General features: G+C 41.7%; 1 protein-coding gene across 1 annotated transcript in view; it reads left to right on the plus strand.

The window, feature by feature from the left end:
• The first annotated feature begins 1,828 nt into the window (after window positions 1–1,828).
• LOC146986792 (retinoic acid receptor gamma-like) overlaps window positions 1,829–20,224 on the plus strand; it is a 37,050-nt gene continuing 18,654 nt past the window's right edge. Inside the window, exon 1 of the mRNA XM_085775613.1 lies at window positions 1,829–2,041. Within this exon, the coding sequence (XP_085631739.1) occupies window positions 1,873–2,041 (169 nt within the window). The 5' untranslated portion in view covers window positions 1,829–1,872. The remainder of the gene's footprint in view (window positions 2,042–20,224) is intronic.

A 20,224-nucleotide genomic window follows, 5' to 3' on the forward strand; every position in this document is an offset into this window, starting at 1 on the left:
ACCTGTCTATTTTACTTCATTTTATCTAGTGTCTTTCTCATCTTCTCATTTTATCTATTTTACTTCATTTTATCTAGTGTTTTTTCTCCATTGCAAATGATTGAGTGTAAGATAGCGTTTCCCCGATGTCTCTAAAATCCAATGTTCTAAAATTATTGTGTGAATGCGTATGTGAATGTATGTGTATCTCCCAATATGTGTTCCCTATGTTCCTTGTTTTTATCATGTGAAGCACTTTGAGCTGCCGTGGGAATGAAAAGTGCTATACAAATAAAGCCTGATAGATTGATTGATTGATTGAATGTATACCTTTAATGAGTTGAGTTGTGAAGCCGCCGTGCTCCTGAGCTAAACGCCACCAGACTCCAGGCAAAGATATTCAATATATGGAAAGATACTCCATGAGCGGCTGCTCCAATGATAGAAATGGTATACACTTCCTGTCTCTCTAAATGGGCGTGGCCAACCGTCACCCCACCTCGTCTGTGAACGTGTGTGTGGATTTATACAATTTGTAGGTAGATGAAAGTGAGATATTTATATTTTCTTAGGATAACATTAAATATTTACACTACTAACAGTCATATTTAGCATGACAAAAATAATTTAAATCACTTTCACGGGAGTTCGTAGCCGTTTGTTTGACGTTGCCTAGGAGATCTGTGCCAAATCTCGCGAGAGTGTGTCGTAGAGACAAAGACAGGTCTTGAGCAAAGTGGATTTTCTCCTGATGTGTCCGTCTGAAAATTGCCATTTTCATGTCAAACTGTTCAGAAGAGATGTGGCTTGTGAAAAATGAGTCCAAAATTTACTTCAGTGACTGTGGGGAGAAAGACCCGACCATAATCTGTGTTCATGTTAAATTGTCCCATTGGAGTCAATACACCCCAGGCTGCCTCTGGTCTCCCTAAAGGGGCGTGGCCGTGCAGAAGCCCATGTGACATCATACAGGAAGCTGACTCGTCATAGAGTGCCGAAGAGGAAGCAGGAAGTAACGGCCCCATGGGTCCTCAACTCGGAAAAAGTCTCCATGTAAGTGAAAGGGAGTCAAAGTTTTATTTTGTGATCTGATTGAATTGTGTCATGAGAAAAAAATATGTCCTCTACCTGTTTAAAACATCAGGTTTCATGCCAAAAAATCAGCAGTTTATCGTAAAACGGCAACGGAAGAATGTATTTAGTGTGAAGACGCTCTACGGACTACAGATCTGGTGTCCCACCAAAAATACGTCACCAACTGACACGGGAAAGGAAGGACGCCATGTGGTGACGTCACCTACGCCACCTGTAGTCTTTCTGGTTACAGATTCTTCGGAATTTTATTCTACAATAGTTTTACAACGAACTGCTGATTTCTCTGCATGAAACCTGATGTTTTAAACAGCTAGAGGTCAGATATTTTCCTCATGACACAATTCAATCGGATCAAGAAATAAAACTTTGACTCCCGTTCATTTACATGGAGACTTTTTCCGAGTTGAGGACCGATGGGGCCGTTACTTCCTGCTTCCGCTTCGGCACTCTATGGAAGGTCTTGGTTTATAAACCGTCTTTGCTCCAGGTCCAGTATCATCTAACATCTCCCCTCTCCTCCCTCTCCTCCCTCTCCTCCTACAGACTCTGGACCCGGTCCGGTCCGGTCTTGGGCTGAATGGCAGCAGCTCGTCTCAGACTCACCACAGACCCCTGACCAGCAGGAAACAGGAAGAGCAAACACACACACACATACACACACACACACACACACACACACACACACACATACACACATACACACATACAAACACACACACACAGCACCGCCTGGACCTGGACCTGGACCTGGACCTGGACCTGGACCTGGACCTGGACCATCACCTGCACTTCTTCACCATGGCAACCAACAGGGAGCAGCAGGTGCGTCACATGACCAGCTTCCCCCGGGCGATGTACCCGTTCACCTTCAACTCCATGCGGAGCCACTCGCCCTTCGACCTGTTGGCCAGCAGCCACCTCTTCGGACGCTTCGGGGCCGACCTCCCCAGAGAGATGGCCGCTTTGTGTGAGTAACGCAACTTTTTTTTTCAACTTTTCTTACACTCTGCAGCTGAGACGAGACACACACACACACACACACACACACTGACAGCAGAGGAAACTGCTCGATATCAAGGCGAGACACTACAGGCAAAAACACAGTTTTTTCATGCACTGATCAGTTTAGAGATTTTGGGCTCTTTTTCTTCCTTAACATGTATTCTCTCAGAAAAGTCTAAAGAAATGGTAGAAAATCCACATTAAGGTTTTTATTTTACTTCATTTTGTCTCTTTCGTCAGTAGATTTCTCCTAAATTCACTAAAAGTTAGTCTGACCCATGTCATGTCAGGTGTCATTGTAAAGCTCTCTCTCTCCTGAACAATGATGTAGACTCCAAAAATTGTAATTTCCTCCGTATCCGCAACCAATCGTAAAAGTACGATTTACATTAACAATCTATGGAATTTTACACTACAAATCTCTAAAGGCCGTTTTCTCAAAATGAGTTTTTCCTCAGACTCTGAGCTAGAAATCTTCATCTTCCACTTCAGCAGCACTTACAGACACCAAACCTTCCAGTTTGATCCCTTTCTATATTCTGAAGGTTTTTACAGAGGGGATTGTTGATATATCATTCACAGCCTGATTTATACGATGTTTGTTCCTAAAAACAGAGCAAAATTTGATTTTTTTAGGGCTGGTGACAGTATTTTCTCATTTACAGAGTGAAAAGACATGTCCAAAATCCTCCTCTGTAAAAACTTCTGACTCTAATATGTCAACAAAATAAAACAAGAATTTTGAAAGTAGCTTCATCCATTGTTCAGATTTCGGTTCTGAAAAAAATGTATGCAAATTAGCGCATATTTCATTAGATATTGCCTCAAAAAAAAACTTGGTCTTCTTTTATAATATGCTGCTGGTCGTGGATTAGATCAGATTATAATTTTACTCCACATAGAAACAAACTCCCTCATTAAAAGAGGGAGGATGTTGAAAACTGTGCATTTAGACACAAACAGAGCAGGTGTAGTTCCTGTTTTGGGTCACAGGGGGCGCCACTGCCCTTCACATGGAGGAGAGAGCCACTGCAGCAGTTTAATACAGAACACAGAGACTTAAAAAAGTAAAGTTCCTGCTGTGATAAACTAATAAATGATCATATTGTTTCAAAATTATCTAGTTTCCTGAGGATAAAGCTGCTCTCTCCTTTTCTTACATTTTCTTCTTTTTCTTCTTTGCTTTAATGACATTACTGTTTTATTGAATCTGCACTCTCTGCTACTCTCTTGTTGTGAGTCTTACAGCAGTTTCAGGTTATGCAAACTGCAGTGGGAATTGATATGAATTCGTTATATCAGAGACAGAAATGTTGACTCAAAGCTGCAGGATCGGTTTCTCTCAGTGCTGGAGAACTTCAGGCCATCTGAGGATGATTTCCCTTTTTAAAAAATCAGGTTTGTTTGTTTCTTTTTGGCATCAATCAAGCAGCTGATCAGTGGTGGAGCTCCGGGCGCCTGCAGCTTCGACCTATTAGCGTGTTTATACGAACACGCCTCTGTCTCTCTCTCTCTGCTCAGGTGAAGTCGCAGTCGTGTCCTAAACTAATCCCAAATACTGCACCGCGTCCAAATCAAACAGCGAGCGCAGAGACTTTTGTTTGTGTTTGAGTCGCCCACATCCTGTAGGACTGACATCGGTTTTAGAAATACCTGCCTGTGTGTGTGTGTGTGTGTGTGTGTGTGTGTGTGTGTGTGTGTGTGTGTGTGTGTGTGTGTGGTTACGCCTCTGACACGACGTCGCCTGCAGGACTTTTATACCAACGGACGTGAGAGCGGCTGCGTCGCGTCGGTCAGGACAGAGTGTCGACAGTGAAGCTGCTCACGTGTAACAAGGTGTGAAGAGCCGACTGTCAGGACTCACAGCTCAGGTGGAGGTGACGGTTAAAGCAGCAGCAGCAGCAGCAGCAGCAGCAACAGCAAAGAAAAACATAATGAAGAGCGTTAAAGCTGTAAAAGCTGCCGGACCGAGTCATGATCCAAATAGATTTTGTTTCCAAGTTTTATGGCGACCCATCCATCGCTTGTTGTGATTTCACCCTCACTGCTTCAGAGTCTCAGCAGAAATAAGAGTTTGTTCTCAGCGTCGTGCATCACTGACGAAGAAGAGGAAATGTTCTTTTTTTGTGTGCTTTAAAGGGATAGTTCAACATTTTGGCAAATTGGCCCATTGCCATAATCCCTATAGTCATAGCAGTAGGTTCGTTACCTTTAATTGTCGGTGCAAGCTATTTCTAGAACGGCGGAGCAGAGCCGCGAGCTGCTCAGAGCTACGCTATGGAGGCTCATGGGATTTCTTGGTTTCCCTCATCAAACTCATCAAATACACAATCCAACAACTCCACAACGCTCTGGTGGACAAGTTGTGACCTGCACATTCACCACGCTATGAGATAATAACAGAACGTTACCAGACAGAGTTGTTTTAGAGGGAAATACAGAGACTGATTGATGAAAAACTGTCCCTGAAGGCAACGTACATCAGAGGTTTTGCATGAATTTCCCTCTAAAACAACTCTGTCTGGTAACGTTCTGTTATTATCTCATAGCGTGGTGAATGTGCAGGTCACAACTTGTCCACCAGAGCGTTGTGGAGTTGTTGGATTGTGTATTTGATGAGTTTGATGGGGGAAATACCGAGCAGCTCACGTCTCTGCCCCGCCGATTGAAAAACAGCTTGCAAAGACAATTAAAGGTAACGAATCTACTCCTAAAACTATAGGGATTATGGTGATGGGAGAATTTGTCAAAATGTTGAACTATCCATTTAAATAGAAGTGGTCAGTGGCCACAGACTGAACTGTACAACAGCAAAGCAGTACGAATAGACAATGAGGTAGTTGTGCCTCTTCTACCTGTCACCTCATGCACACACGTCGCTATAGTTTCTGTGTTTCCTCCACATGGACACAGCGTTTTTGTGCGGCCGAGAGTGTGTTTGCATTTTCGTGTAGACAACAACCAAAACGTATCTTTTGTGAAACGATGATGTCAGATTTTCCCACTCTGGGGCGTTACCGTCTGGACTAAACACTGAAACGATAAAAAACTTCTGCAGATTCACTGAAACCCGTATCTTATAGTCGACTTATAATATTTGGAGTTTGTCTTACATGGTGCAAGCTGCTCCACGACTCACACACAGGCCTGGTGTGTGTGTGTGTGTGTGTGTGTGTGTGTGTGTGTGTGTGCTGCAGCGCTTTTAGAGTCGCTCTCAGTGGTTTTGTGCCTTGAAACAAAAAGAAAAAGAAAGATAAAGATCATTTTTGGGAAAAGCTCCGTTTCCGTGTGAACAACAAGAGCTCAGTTCAACGAGTCCACTGACTCACGGCTGCAGAACCTGAGGAGGAGCCGCTCCGTTGATGATGGAGGATAAAATCTGAGCCCAGTGCATTCTGATGAAATAACTCAGAGAGATTGATTTACTCTTAAGTCGTTAAAGCACTGGCTCGACCACACCTATACATGATGATGATGATGGTGATGATGATGATGATGATGATGGATGGGGCCGTGATGCCAGAGAGCGTTGACCACACCCTGAGTACACGTCTGCATCACTATGGCGACACTGTCAACCAGTGGAAATCTGCAAACAGCAGAAACAGAAACAGAGTCGCTCCTCGTTGTTGTTCACCTGCTGATTCCAGGTCAGTCTCTGTGAGGACGACGACTCTGTCTGAAATCTTGCAGCAGCACCAACGATGTTCTTCTCTTTTCACTTCACGGTGCGTTCAGGGGTTCAGAAACCTGTGAAGGGAGAGAGCTCTTTGCTTTGAGCCATGATGATGATGATGATGATGATGCTTGTTGTGTGACACTTTGGTGATTTAGTTTAGTTTAGTTTTAGTTTAATAAGTGTATTTGTATCAGGGACAATGTACAAAATAACATTAGTCTCAAAATGAGAGGAGATGCTTTGTACCGGATTTAGCTCACTAGCTACTTTTCATCCGTTTCCATCCCTGGGCAGGTGAGTAAGTAAGTAACAATAAAAACATAACAAAACAAACATCCATAAACATGTGTATACTGTATCCACAAGTTTCCGAACGTCATCTATGGTCAAAACCGGAAGCTGGTTTTGTATTTCCGGTGGTTATTGTACGTTTACATTTCCATGGTTTTCGGTCGTTGTCATACTGTAGTTGCGGAGTTACAGACTTGTTTTCGAGGTAAATTCATGCAAAACCGCTGATGTGCGTTCCCGTCGGGGGCAGTTTTTCATCAAGCAGTCTCTGCATTTACCTCTAAAACAACTCTGTAACTCCGCAACTATGACAACGACTGAAAACCATGGAAATGTAAACGTACAATTCCACCGGAAATACAAAACCAGAGCATTTTGGAGTTGTTGGATTGTGTATTTGATGAGTTTGATGAGGGAAACCAAGAAATCCCATTAGCCTCCGTAGCGTAGCTCTGAGCAGCTCACGGCTCTGCTCCACCGTTCTAAAAATAGCTTGCACCGACAATTAAAGGTAACGAACCTACTGCTATGACTATAGGGATTATGGCAATGGGCCAATTTGCCAAAATGTTGAACTATCCCTTTAAAACTCCATCACGTGAACCAACGACGTTGCCTTCATGTTGGAAAGTGAGAGTTTCTGAGTCGTCAAAAACAAACCTTCGTCCTCTCTCTCTCTCTGAAACCATGCAGTCAATTAATGTCCAATTAACCATAAAAGGGATCTTAAGTAAATTACTTATCTCTCGTTAGGAGCAAAGTGAAGAAAATTATACAGAATTACAGCAGAAGTTTAGTTCAAATGGGATTTAGTGTTAAAGGGATAGTTCAACATTTTGTCAAATTGGCCCATTGCCATAACGGCTCTGCTCCGCCGTTCTAAAAATAGCTTGCACCGACAATTAAAGGTAACAAACCTACTGCTATGACTATAGGGATTATGGCAATGGGCCAATCTGCCAAAATGTTGAACTATCCCTTTAATTGATTCCAGCCGGCTCCTGTAATCACTGACTTTTGTTTTGTTTTGGTTTCTTTTTTAATTCCTAATGAGATGAAACTCAAAACGTCTCCCCTGGACTTTTTGGAAAATAAGCGGATATCCACATCAAACACACACACACACACACACACACACACACACACACACACACACACACACACACACACACACACACACACTCTCTCACACACACACACACACACACACACCCTCTGTGTATTCGCTCAATAGTGGCGGGAATTTAGTGCGAACACACAAGGAACTCTCTCTGCTTCCTGGAATCAGTGTGAACTCCTGATAATGATGATAATGATGATGATGATGATGATGATAACATCTTTTTCTGAGGAAAGTCAATATTTCTCACTTTCTGTTCTTTTCTTTGTAGCTTCTCAATTTTAATTCTCTCGAGTTTTATTACGTTTTTTAAATCTTTTTGTTATGAAAAATGAGAAATCTGAAAAATGCGACTGTGGCGCTCGACACAACGCAACGCAACACAACACGACACAAAAGAAGTGTGTTTTTCCACAATGAACACAATGTCCTTTCGTAATTTCTCTACTTGTCACATCTTGTTCTTTGCAATGGATTGTGTGTGTGTGTGTGTCTGTGTGTGTGTGATATTAGTAACTTGAACCTAAAGGCAGAGTGAGGCTTGTGTGTATTTTTCTTTGTGTCTGTCATCACATGCACTCTGTTTAAACGCGCGCACACACACACACACACACACACACACACACTTCCACTACCACTCACATTCCAACACCCATGAATATCAGAAACCAACACACACACACACACACACACATTGCCTTACATTTGTGACTATATTTGTGCGCTCGCTCTGCTGACGACCGCAATGAGACTTTGTGCAAATATCTGCGGCCGAGTCGGAGGAATGAGAGAGAGAGAGAGAGAGAGAGAGAGAGAGAGAGAGAGAGAGAGAGAGAGAGAAGAGGCGCCATTGTTGGTCTGTGTGTGTGTGTGTGTGTGTGTGTGTGTGTTTGTGTCAGACATGAAGACAGGATGAAGCTGAAGAACCTGATTGTGAAGAGTTGTAATGTGACTCCCTCTTCTTACAGATTGTTTGTGTGTGTGTGTGTGTGTGTGTGTGTGTGTGTGTAGCCGAGTCCTGTGTGTTTTAAGTGTCAAAGCTGCATTCAGTCAATGAAAAGAGGCAGAGAGAGAGATTAGTTTCTCCTTCTTCATCATCCTCTTCTACTACTACTACTACTGTACTACTAGGCCTAGTTGTTGTTGTTCTTTTTGTTCCTCTAATAGGCCTACTTATTAGTTTAGTTTAGTTCAGTTTATTGTAACAGGACAGTGTACAATACCATTAATCAATTGTAGAACAAGGAAGAGATGGTTGTACCAGATTTAGCCTCTAGGGCTAATTTCCATCTGTAGTCCCAATTTAAAACTCACAATACAAATCACAGTAAAATACAGATCGCAAGAAAATACAGGAGGAGCCCAGGACATAGTGAACACTTGAACAGCACAGAGGCAGCACACACACGGGCCGCACAAGTAGCCACGTGGACAACAGGGGGACAACATTGAAAACACAGACATACATAACATCTCCTCATTCAGAATGGAGGAACACAAAACACCAAAGGCTGAGCCAGCAACAGCAGCTCCTGGGGCCGATAAAGGGCAGGTAGTGCTAGTTTTCTTGAATAAAGTGCTGTTTTTTTCCCATTTGAGATAGTTAAAGTGCAAAATGCTCATATAGCAGCAGGGAGAGTAAAATAATAATAGGCTAGTAATAGAAATGTTAGCAATTATAAAAACATAAGAAGTAAAAAAGAGCATGGCGTAGTTTTTATAGCACTTATACACTGCAAAAACTCAAAATCTTTCCAAGAATATTTGTCTTATTTCTTGTCAAAATGTCTCATTTCTAGTCAAAACTAATCTCTTTCCACTTAAAATAACTCTGACTCGTCACCTAAAAATGAACTTGTTTTTAGATAATTTTCACTTGTTTCAAACAAATTTTCACTTGAAATAAGTAGAAAAATCTGCCAGTGAAAGGACGTTTTTTGTGCTTGTAATAAGAAAGAAAGACTTGCTCCACTATCAGATTTTTGTACTTATTTCAAGTGGAAAATATGCTTGAAAGAAGTAAAAAGTGTATAAAAACAAGCTACTTTTTAATGTGATGAGTCTTATTTTAGGTATAATGAGATTTGTTTTGACTAGAAATAAGACAAATATTCTTGGTAAGATTTTGAGTTTTTGCAGTGTAGTTTTCTTGAATAAAGTGCTGTTGTTTTTCCCATTTGAGATAGTTAAAGTGCAAAATGCTCATATAGCAGCAGGGAGAGTAAAATAATAATAGTAATAGAAATGTTAGCAATTATATTAAAAAAACGTAAGAAGTAAAAAAAAAAAAAAAAGAGCATGACAGTTTTTTTTATAGCTGAGTAGGCAACAGTAGATCATGTTGTTGTTCTTCCTCTCCTACTTCTTGCTGTTGTTCTACTTCTTCTTCTTCCACTTTTTCTTCTAGCCTACTACTCCTTATTTTTCTTCTTCTTGGGCTGTGTCTGATATCTCTCCCTCCTTCACTGCTCTCTACTCACTCCACACACTGCAAAAACTCAAAATCTTTCCAAGAATATTTGTCTTATTTCTTGTCAAAATGTCTCATTTCTAGTCAAAACTAAACTCTTTCCACTTTAAATAAGACTCATCACCTAAAAATTAACTTGTTTTTAGATCATTTTCACTTGTTTCAAACTAATTTTCACTTGAAATAAGTAGAAAAATCTGCCAGTGAAAGCAAGTTTTTTGTGCTTGTAATAAGGAAGAAAAACTTGCTCCACTATCAGATTTTTCTACTTATTTCAAGTGGAAAATATGCTTGAAAGAAGTAAAAAGTGTCTAAAAACAAGCTGCTTTTTTATGTAATGAGTCGTATTTTAAGTAGAATGAGACTTGTTTTGACTAGAAATAAGACAAATATTCTTGGTAAGATTTTTGAGTTTTTGCAGTGTAGTGAATTCTATTCTGTTGTTGTTGTTGTTGTTGTTGTTGTTGTTCTACTTCTACTTCTCCTAACCCCCCCCTTCTCCCTCCTGCATTTGTGTGTCTCTTCCCTCAAAGCAGCAACAGGGGGCAGGGTGCTGCGAGGCGTTGGGGGGGGGTGGTGGTTAGAGGGGGGTAATTGTCTCAAGGTGTGGACAGAGCTCAGCAGGCTGAGATTGTGCAGCTCTGCTCCCTGTAGTGTGTCATTGTAATGTGTGTGTGTGTGTGTGTGTGTGAGTGTGAGAGAGAGAGAGATGGTGAAAGACAGGTAAAAGCTCGGCCAGAAGAAGAAGTAGAAGCAGAGGGGGAGGTGGTGTGTGTGTGTGTGTGTGTGTGTGTGTGTGTGTGTGTGTGTGTGTGTGTGTTTCTGAAAGTCTGAAAATGTGTAAAAACGCAGGAAGAATGAGTCGATTGTCTCCAGAATAACAACGAGGAGCCGAGTGGAGAGCAGCAGCAGAGAGTCGAGGGAAATGGAAACAAACACACGGAGAAAAAACAAAATAATAGAGGATTGTAATGCAGCAAGAAGCCACAGGCAGGACAAGCTGGGAAGCAGTGTGTGTGTGTGTGTGTGTGTGTGTGAGAGTGAGGGGAGAGGGGGGGTGTTAAAGCCCCAGTGGGGGTTTCTTCCAGAGTTCATCCCTCTCTTGAACGAGGGAAGGAAAAGGGAGGAGGAGGTTCAGGCCGTCTCGTATACAAACTACAAACTCTCTCTCTCAGACTTCGGGCCGGTTGCGGTTCGGAGTCGCACTTCACTGTGAGCTGCTGCAGGAGGGAACATGAACATGAACATAACTGAATCCACTCAAACTGAATTAAAGGGAATTGAATTAGACGGCGAAACACACCGGCCAATGGAAAAATAAAAAAAGAGAGAGACAGAGAGGACAGAAGAGAGAGATAAAATAAAAGTTTATGAGGTGGAAACAGACGGATGTTCAGCACCATCTTGATTTTTTATTATCTGTGTGTAAACTTCCAATAACCTTCCTATTATTTATTCATTTCTTCAGAAACATTAGTGTGAGCAACTTCAACTGTGGCCACATACAATATAATATAATATATATACATATACGTATATATATGGGATAGTTCAACATTTTGGCAAATTGGCCCATTGCCATAATCCCTATAGTCATAGCAGTAGGTTCGTTACCTTTAATTGTCGGTGCAAGCTATTTTTAGAACGGCGGAGCAGAGCCGTGAGCTGCTCAGAGCTACGCTACAGAGGCTCATGGGATTTCTTGGTTTCCCTCATCAAACTCATCAAATACACAATCCAACAACTCCACAACGCTCTGGTGGACAAGTTGTGACCTGCACATTCACCACGCTATGAGATAATAACAGAACGTTACCAGACAGAGTCGTTTTAGAGGGAAATACAGAGACTGCTTGATGAAAAACTGCCCCTGAAGGCAACGTGCATCAGTGGTTTTGCGTGTATTTCCCTCTAAAACACTACTACTACTGCTATGACTATAGGGATTATGGCAATGGGGCCAATTTGCCAAAATGTTGAACTATCCCTTTAAAGTTTCCGACGATCAGCTCATATTTATCTGACTATAAATAGACGAATTAAAAACTTCTGTAAATAAACTAAACTTGATCCACTTCTTCACTTATTAATCCACTGTTTCACTGTTTGTTTATGTGGATTTACGGGGGATTATAATCGATTAAACCGTATTTATTTTAGAGGAAATTGCATCATGAGGTGTGTGTGTGCGTGCAGATGTGTCCCTGTGGTCACTTCTGTCAGTCGTACAGAGAAAACCACAGGAGAGCGTCCGATTACAGGGACATTAGTGAGTGAGTGAATGAGTGACACCTTTTTTTTTTTCTAGTTGCTCTCCCTCTCTCTCCACCTCTAGAGCTGTTTGGGCGAGAGAGCAGCTATTTGTTTCCTTCCTGTGAACAGAACAAAAAGAACATTAATACTGGAAAAAAAAGAAAAGGAAGGAGAGAGATTGGAGGGAGGGAGGGAGGGAGGGAGGGAGAGAGGGAGCAGGGGAAGGTGAGGACTGTTTGTTTTCATTTGCCGAATATGAAATATGAAGAGGCGAAGAGTTGGGGAAAAAAAGAGAAAGAGTTGAAGGAGAAAAAAGAGGGAGGGAGAGAAAGTTTGTGCAGCGGCCAATCGTACACTGCAAAAACTCACAATCTTACCAAGAATATTTGTTTTATTTCTATTCAAAATGTAAATCTCATTTTACTTAAAATAAGACTCATCACATTAAAAAGTAGCTTGTTTTTAGACACTTTTTACTTCTTTCAAGTCTATTTTCACTTGAAATAAGTAGAAAAATCTGATAGTGGAGCAAGTTTTTCTTCCTTATTACAAGCACAAAAAGATTTTTCTACTTATTTCAAGGGAAAATTTGTTTGAAACAAATGAAAATTATCTAAAAACAAGTTAATTTTTAGGTGATGAGTCTTATTTTAAGTGGAAAGAGATTAGTTTGGACTAGAAATGAGACATTTTGACAAGAAATAAGACAAATATTCTTGGAAAGATTTTGAGTTTTTGCAGTGTAGAGCAGATAGTCCCTCCCCTCTTCTCCTCCTCCTCCTCCTCCTCCCTCCTGTCTCTCTGTCTGCTGAGAGACAGCATGCATGCAGCAGATAGTTGTTGGCTGAGAGTGTGAGAGGCCCAGAGAGCCGGCGAGAGGGGAAGAGGAGGAGATCAGTTACAGCAGAGACAGAGAGAGACAGAGAGAGAGAGAGAGAGAGGGAGAGGGTGGAAGGACGGACAGACGGACGCGGTGTCGTAGTAGAGATTCAGTCTGTGCAGAGAGACAGAGAGGAGAGAGAGAAGAGGACAGAGAGGAGAGGACACCTGGACTGTTGAGTTTTACTGAACAGGAAGCTTCTCTCTGCCTCTCTCTCTGTCGGTTTAGCAGAAGTTGTGTGTGTGTTGTGCAGCTGCAGCAGTGTGTGTAAGTGTGTGTGTGTTTAGTATTGGAGCATGTTTGACTGTCTGGAGGCTCTGGGCCTCGGCCCCCGGCCCCTCTTCGACGTGTCGGGCCACCAGGGCTCCTGCATGCTGGGGAAGGGAACCCCTTACTTCTCTGGTCTGGACCCGTTCGCCTGGGCCGGGACCAGCAGCAGCAGCGTCCAGTGTGAGTACAACAACACATACACATACAGTACACACGTCAAGTCAAGGATTTATTGCCAACAATGTCAACAAGTGATAGGAATTTGTCTTGGTTTGCTCTCAGAAACGTACAGTAGGCTACGACCACAACAACACAACAACACCATACAAACAAACACCAGACTGGCAGAAGACCCTAACCCTAAATCGATTTTCGATTCAAAACGATTTGTTTCCTAATGATTTCTGCTTCAGTCTGTCGGTGTGCAAAGGATCCTCATGATCTACTCCAGTCTGCTTTGCAAGACAGAATGACTCAAGTGTCTTTTTCACAGTTATTGAGTTTTAAACATTTATCCATGCTTAGATGGAATTAGTTGAAACTGTTGCATAAAAGTAATATCACATATTGCTTAAGTAACAAAATTAAAAGTGCCTCTTTATTAAAACAAATAGTGCAGTTAAACATGCTGCCTTTTAATTCTAAGGAGATGGATTTTCCTTAGAAATTGTTTTATTTTTTTAAATCGATTTTGGGACATTTTATATCGATTCTGAATTGTATTAAATGAGAATTGCGATTCTTATGTTCTTGTTGGTCTTATACTGATGAGTCTAGTTGAGTAAAGTGATGTGAGTGTGGGGCAGTCTGACTGCAGCCGATGATCCTGGAAGCTCCACGCACTACTTTCTCCAGCCGAGTCTTTTCCTGTGAGGTTGTGTGCATACTATACTAGACTATAGCAGCTGTGTGTGTGTGTGTTTTAATCAGTGTGTGTGTGTGTGTGTGTGTGTGTGTGTGTGTTGTTATCAGGGTCTCGGTGTTGTTATCGTAGCGCTCTCTCTCTCCACAGGAAGATTCAGATTCCTTTCGATTCCGTGTCCCATTCTCACCCTGCAGTTTGTTTGTTTATGTGCTGAGTTGCTTTTGTGAGTCTGACTGACTGAGTGAGTGAGTGAGTGAGTGAGTGAGTGAGTGAGTGAGCGGGCGGGCGGGGGTTCGTTTGTTTTCTTTATGAATGACTTCACATGATTGACAGCAACTTTTTTAAACAATGTCTGAACTCAATGATGTGTCCAGAAAAAAATAACCAGTGAAAAGTCTGGAAGTCACATGGCTGCAGAAACCCAAACTCAAACTCAAACTCAAACACAGTCACAGTTCAAACTAGTTTGAAGTTGATAAATAGAGAGAAATGAATAAGAATATTAAAGGACTGGATTTTCATCATCCTCAGTTTTTTGATTAGAGCCGGTGTTTGTGCAGCTGCAGGAGGAAGAAGGAAGAGGAGGAGGTGGTGGTGGTTACTTCACACTTTGGCAATACAATATTCTTGTGCAAAGAAAAAAAAAAAAGCATGACTGTATAATTGAGACATCAATGATTAAAATGACAAAAGTGTGAATCACTCGAGTGTTTCTCAACTTCCACCGCCACCACCACCGCCGCCTCGATACGATTCTCACTGAGCTGCAGGTTTAACAATCAGAGGCAGAAACAGTTCATTGTCATGTTGGAGTCTGTTCTCAGGCTCAGTGGAAAATCAAACATTGACACACTCGCTGAAAGTCAAGCGCACAATTTTGTTTTATATAATAAAAAAAAAAACAGACTCTGACGGGTTTCTTTTTTTAGGTCGTCCTCCCTCCTTCTCTCCTCTCCTCTCCTCCTCCCCCCTGCTGAGCACCTTGAGTCTATTTGTCTTGGTGATTATTTAGATAGCGGGGCATCGGGCGCTGTCAGCTCCACTGCAGCTCTTAATGATGATGCATGAGCCGTCAGGACGACAAACACCACGGCAGCAGCAGCAGCAGCAGCAGCAGCAGCAGCAGCAGCACTGGGCCTGTCGCAACTCGCTAAACAGCTTCACATTCAGCTTCAGATGCCAGAAGCCTGAAAGACAAACGTCCACAAACGGCTCCTTATTATTATTATTATTAATCATGTGAATCATTTCTTTATCTTTATCTACAGTGTCATGCAAAGGTTTGTGCACCACTGGTCCAAATGTCTGTTAATGTGAACAGTTCATCAAGTGGATGATCTCCAAAAGACATAAAGTTACAGATGACATTACCTTTAAATTTTAAACTATAAATATCTTGTCTGATACCTTGGTCAAAGTTCTCTGAGAGCTCAAGTCTCCTGGGTTTCTCATTCTTTTGCTGCTGCTGCTTTGTTTCCCTTTTTCACTCTGAAACTGTAGAAAACTAAAACAATATACTGATATTGATGAAAATATTGAAAAAGAGTGTTTCATGTTTAACTTTATGTCTTTTGGAGATCATTTCATCTTCCATATATATACTATATACATATGCTGTTGAAGGATCGGCCCTAAAGAAAGACACATGTAGACATGGTACAAAATGAAGTGAAGAGATTTGACCAGAGGGGGTTTATAGTGCTGAGTGTGTGTGTGTCTGTGTGTGAATAACCTGTTAACATTAATGTTTGGTAACACACACATAAAGGTGTTACTCACATCTCACGTTCAAACCTTTATGGTTCCTTATTTTTCTTCTTTTTTTTTCTGTTGTTTAGCCTCGGTCTCCAACATGAAGCTCAACCAGCAGATTATTATTGAACCCTCTGCTTTTAATTGATTAGACGATCGATCGACAGAACAATCAATGAACAGCTAATACTTAAAGAGGAACTATGCTAAGATTTTTTTGTTATTTTAATGAAGCAGCTCCAGAGTCCTAGTGCTGGTTAAATCAATGACTTGTAACTAGCTCCAGTGAGAATGGAGGCTCTCTGCTTTATGACAGATAAGACTACACAGATATACACATGGTAACATAGATGATAAATAACCTTATCCACCGCTCCATGGATTGATTTCTCACCGGCTTCGTTGTTGGAAACAAATGAATGCACATGGAGGAGAGGAGGGTTAGAGACACAGAGGAGGAGACACCAGATCTAATAATAATAATAATCAATGAATCATGCGACTACAGATGACCTCATCCTGCAGCTTCGTCGGTGTAAACTGAACATTTTTGTGGTGCAGTTGAACAAAAAGTTGCATATTTTTGGTTTCCAGCTCAGATATTGTTACGGGGAAATCCATCATTTGGTGAATAACACTGTTATCTCTCTTGATATTTAACTCATTTGTTCCAAAATTAACATCATTTCAGTCTTTTTTTTTTTTTAAGTTTAAACTTTCTTTTATTGTGGGAACTAAATCTCCAGCGACCCTTTTGACATTGACACCTTTTGGTTTATGGTCCAAACCAAAACTTGTGTGTATGTGTGTGTCTCTGTGTGTGTGTGTGTGTGTGTGTGTGTGTTAAACCGACACCAGCAGCAACAGGAGGAGGAGGAGGAGGAGGAGGAAGAGGATTATAGCAACTGTGGTGAAAACACAAGCTGCATATTTGATCGTTTGCCTTCGTTGGAAAGTCGACAAAAATGAGAAATTTGTTGTTTTTCATGCAGACGGTGAAATTCCTGACAGTGTTTTTGACACTTTCTCTCCTTGTCTTGGTGGGGGGAGGAGGAGGAGGAGGAGGAGGAGGAGGAGGAGGAGGAGGAGGAGGGGCTCATCTTTTCCTGTGATTTTTATGTGAGGCAGTTCAGCACCTCGCTGCCGTCCTTTGTTTCAATGTCAGGAGACATTAAAGCAGCGAGGACACGACGCCGCAGTCTGTCCTCTCTCTGTCACGCAGCCTCCTCCTCCTCCTCCTCCTCTTCCTCCTCTTCTTCCTCACCATCCCTCCTTCCTAAACTGTGTCTGTTTGTTTCCCAGCTGTGATAATGCTCAGCGTTTATTCTCCTAGAGCCGGCGTTGTGTAACCGAGAGATTTAATGATACAATTACAATTACAAAAGGCTCAATTAAGAGATTAGGTGGAGTGTGTGTCTCTCTCTCTGTGTGTGTGTGTGTGTGTGTGTGTGTGTGTCTCTGGCCTGGAGGGGAAATCCTCTTCATTCATTCATTCATTCATTCATGGAGTGATAATCTTGACTTGTGGCAGCCTCTTCTCTTCAAAGGCAGCGTAACAAAGGGCCATCCCATCATCACAGCTCCGATCAGACAATAGGGAGACGGTGTCAGAGCCGAGCTGCTGATAAAGACTTCAGCCTCGTGTGTGTGTGTGTGTGTGTGTGTGTGTGTGTGTTAAGCAGTGAGGGTATCTGGGATCAGATCGCTGCTCACCGACGTCTTTGATTATAAAATGTAGAAATCTGTGTCACTGGGTCACCATGACGACAACGCCGGAGAGAGAGAAAGAAAGAAAGAAAGAAACTCCAAACAACCTCGGCCGCCAACGTAGAAATTCAAGTTCAGTGTGTGTGTTCAAGTGTGTGTGTGTGTGTGTGTGACCTTCTTTTACAAAAGCAGATTCTTACAACAGCGGCAGTAAACCCCCCCCCCCTCCCATCCCCCTCCTCATAACCAGACTCTGGCATTTGTTGCAGCTGTGATGAGAGTTAAAGTTGTTCCTGTGCAAAAGGAACACGTTTCATTTTCCTGCAGCTTTTTCATTTAGAGCGTTTAAAAGCTTTTTAGAGATTCATGCAAACTTGTTGATGTTTGCACAGACTCAGTTGTGACTCAGTTGGTTTTAAATCGAGCTCTGCAGGAATTAATCTCATTAACAGATGTGAAACAGTCCTTTTTTAACATTGTTGCAGGCATTACATTATGCAGCAGGTATCACCACACTAACATCACCGATCATACCAATAATAATTCAATATTTGTACGTTTATTGTAAAGCGTGAGGATAATTATTTTTAATCGTTGTGTTATTTTTTATTCTCTCATATGCACACACGGTTTCGTTTATCTTCGATAACGTTTCCAATGCAACGTGCAAGTAAACATGCAACATTTTTCAACTTTCTGCAGAAGATATATAGAGTATATGTGATTTTTTGTTATGTTTTGCAACAAAAATGCAGGGAGTTTATGAAATCCTGCACAAGCCCCAAATATTTTGCGCATTTTGTACAGAAAACAGCGATTCATATGGCGAAAGTGCATCGTCTTTGAAAAAATCCAGACCCTATAGCATTAACACAGCTGAAAGGGTCAAGAAAAGGAAAGAAAGAAAGAAAGAAAGAAAGAAAGAAAGAAAGAAAGAGAAAGAAAGTCCAGAGGTAAAAAAAAATAACAAAACACAAAAAGATTTCAGGTCACAATCGACTCCTGTGAGTTAAAAATGAACATAAAACATGAAATAAATCATTTCAGTTTCCTGCCGACGGCCACAGATCACGTCTTTAACACTAATCAGGTTATTAGTCTAATCTGATTATTTGCAGTTAATCCAGTTTCAGTTTTATTCTGTTACATAATAACATCACATCACAGGTACCGGTCACATGACGACAGATGCAGCAGCATTATACGTATATATATAAAACAGGAAGTTTGTGTTGCAGCTGCAGGAGCACTGGGCAGGGTGGAGATCTGGCTGCTGATTGGTCAAACGTCCTGAAACCAGGTTCAGTGTTTCGTGTTTGGACTCGTCTCTGCAGCTTCTGGCCATGTTTAACCCCCCCAGTCCCCTCAGCCCCCTCAGCCCCACCCAACAACCCCAACACCCCCCCACTTTAACTGAGGCAGAGTTTGGCCTTTGATGATTCAACTCAACTCAACTTAAAGAAGTTTATTTTTCCATCAGGAACTTCCTCTAGGATAAATACAAATGTTAAAATACAAATATAAATGTTAAAAAGAAAAACACACAAACCTACAAGCATACACATACATAGGCTACACAAACCAAATCAGCCGTCCGTTCATTGTGAACTGTTGCTGCATTTTAATATGAACTATTTGTCAAATCGCCCTCACACAAGTGATAAAACTGTTGTCAAGCCGACAAAACCTGTTTTTTATATATATATAGAGAGAGAGAGAGAAAATGTCAAGGTTTAACTTTGCATCTCATTTGACTGAGAGGATTAACAAGTTACTAAGTACTAGTTCAATGTAGTAGATCAATAATCTGGAGGTTTGTGACACAGGAAGTGGCTCCGTGTTCAGTTCAGATTTCAAAACTTTTTCTTTTCTTTTTCTTTTTTCCAGAACTAGAAACCTGGTTTGTCCTGTGTTAGAAAAAGAAAGAAGCTTTGTGTGTGTGACGGTGAAGGGGAAGGACAAACCCAGATTTACCATTTACCATTTAACAACCTGTCCCATAAACACACCATCCCCCCTACACACACACACACACACACACACACACACACACACACACAAACACACACACACACACACAAAATGCAGCATGAATGATTTCCCAGTAAGAAAAAAAAAAGTTGTTGTTTATTTTCATTTTCCATCTGAAACTGAAACTGAGAAAAGTCTAGAAGAGTTTTATGAGTTTGTAGGTTTGAGGATTTGTGTTTTTCTTAGTGGACTGGCGCAAATGTGTGTGTTTGTGTGTTTGTGTGTTTGTCCCTCCTCTTCATGTTGTGTGTGTGTGTGTTGGTGTTTTTATGGAGCCATCTCCTGGACAGTAGCCGCGGCTTCACAGCCTTTTTCCTTTACAAGGCGCTGCCAGTGACAGGAAGAGCTCCTCCCCCCAGAGGACGTGGGGGGGGGTGAGGGGTGGGGGTAGGTGGATGTTTGGGGGGGTAGAGGGGGTGTTAGAGGAGGGGTAACTGGTATTGAACTTAAGAACAGCTGATGAAAGGGATTGTCACTCAGGTTCTCCCCCATCTCCTCCCTGCTGTCGTGGTAATTACTCACTCAGCATATTTGAGGCTGAAACCCCCCCCCGACCTCCCCCCACTGTTTATCAGCTCACGAATTTACAACTCAGCTCAGAGACATTGAACACAACACGACATGAAGAGAGAAGAGAAAGCACAGGTTTGGAGGGTAAAACCTGTGCTTTCTCTTCTCTTCATGTCGTGTTGTGTTCAATGTCTCTCTTTTTGTCCACCTCGCACACTTTCCCAACTGAACGATGGATAAAGCTACTTTCAAAATTCAAAATTGTTTTATTTTGTTGACATATTATAGTCAGAAGTTTTCACTAAAGGGGTTTTGGATAG

Source organism: Trachurus japonicus, chromosome 5, assembly GCF_045865225.1.
Source record: "Trachurus japonicus isolate A0001 chromosome 5, Traja_1.0".
Taxonomy (NCBI): domain Eukaryota; kingdom Metazoa; phylum Chordata; class Actinopteri; order Carangiformes; family Carangidae; genus Trachurus; species Trachurus japonicus.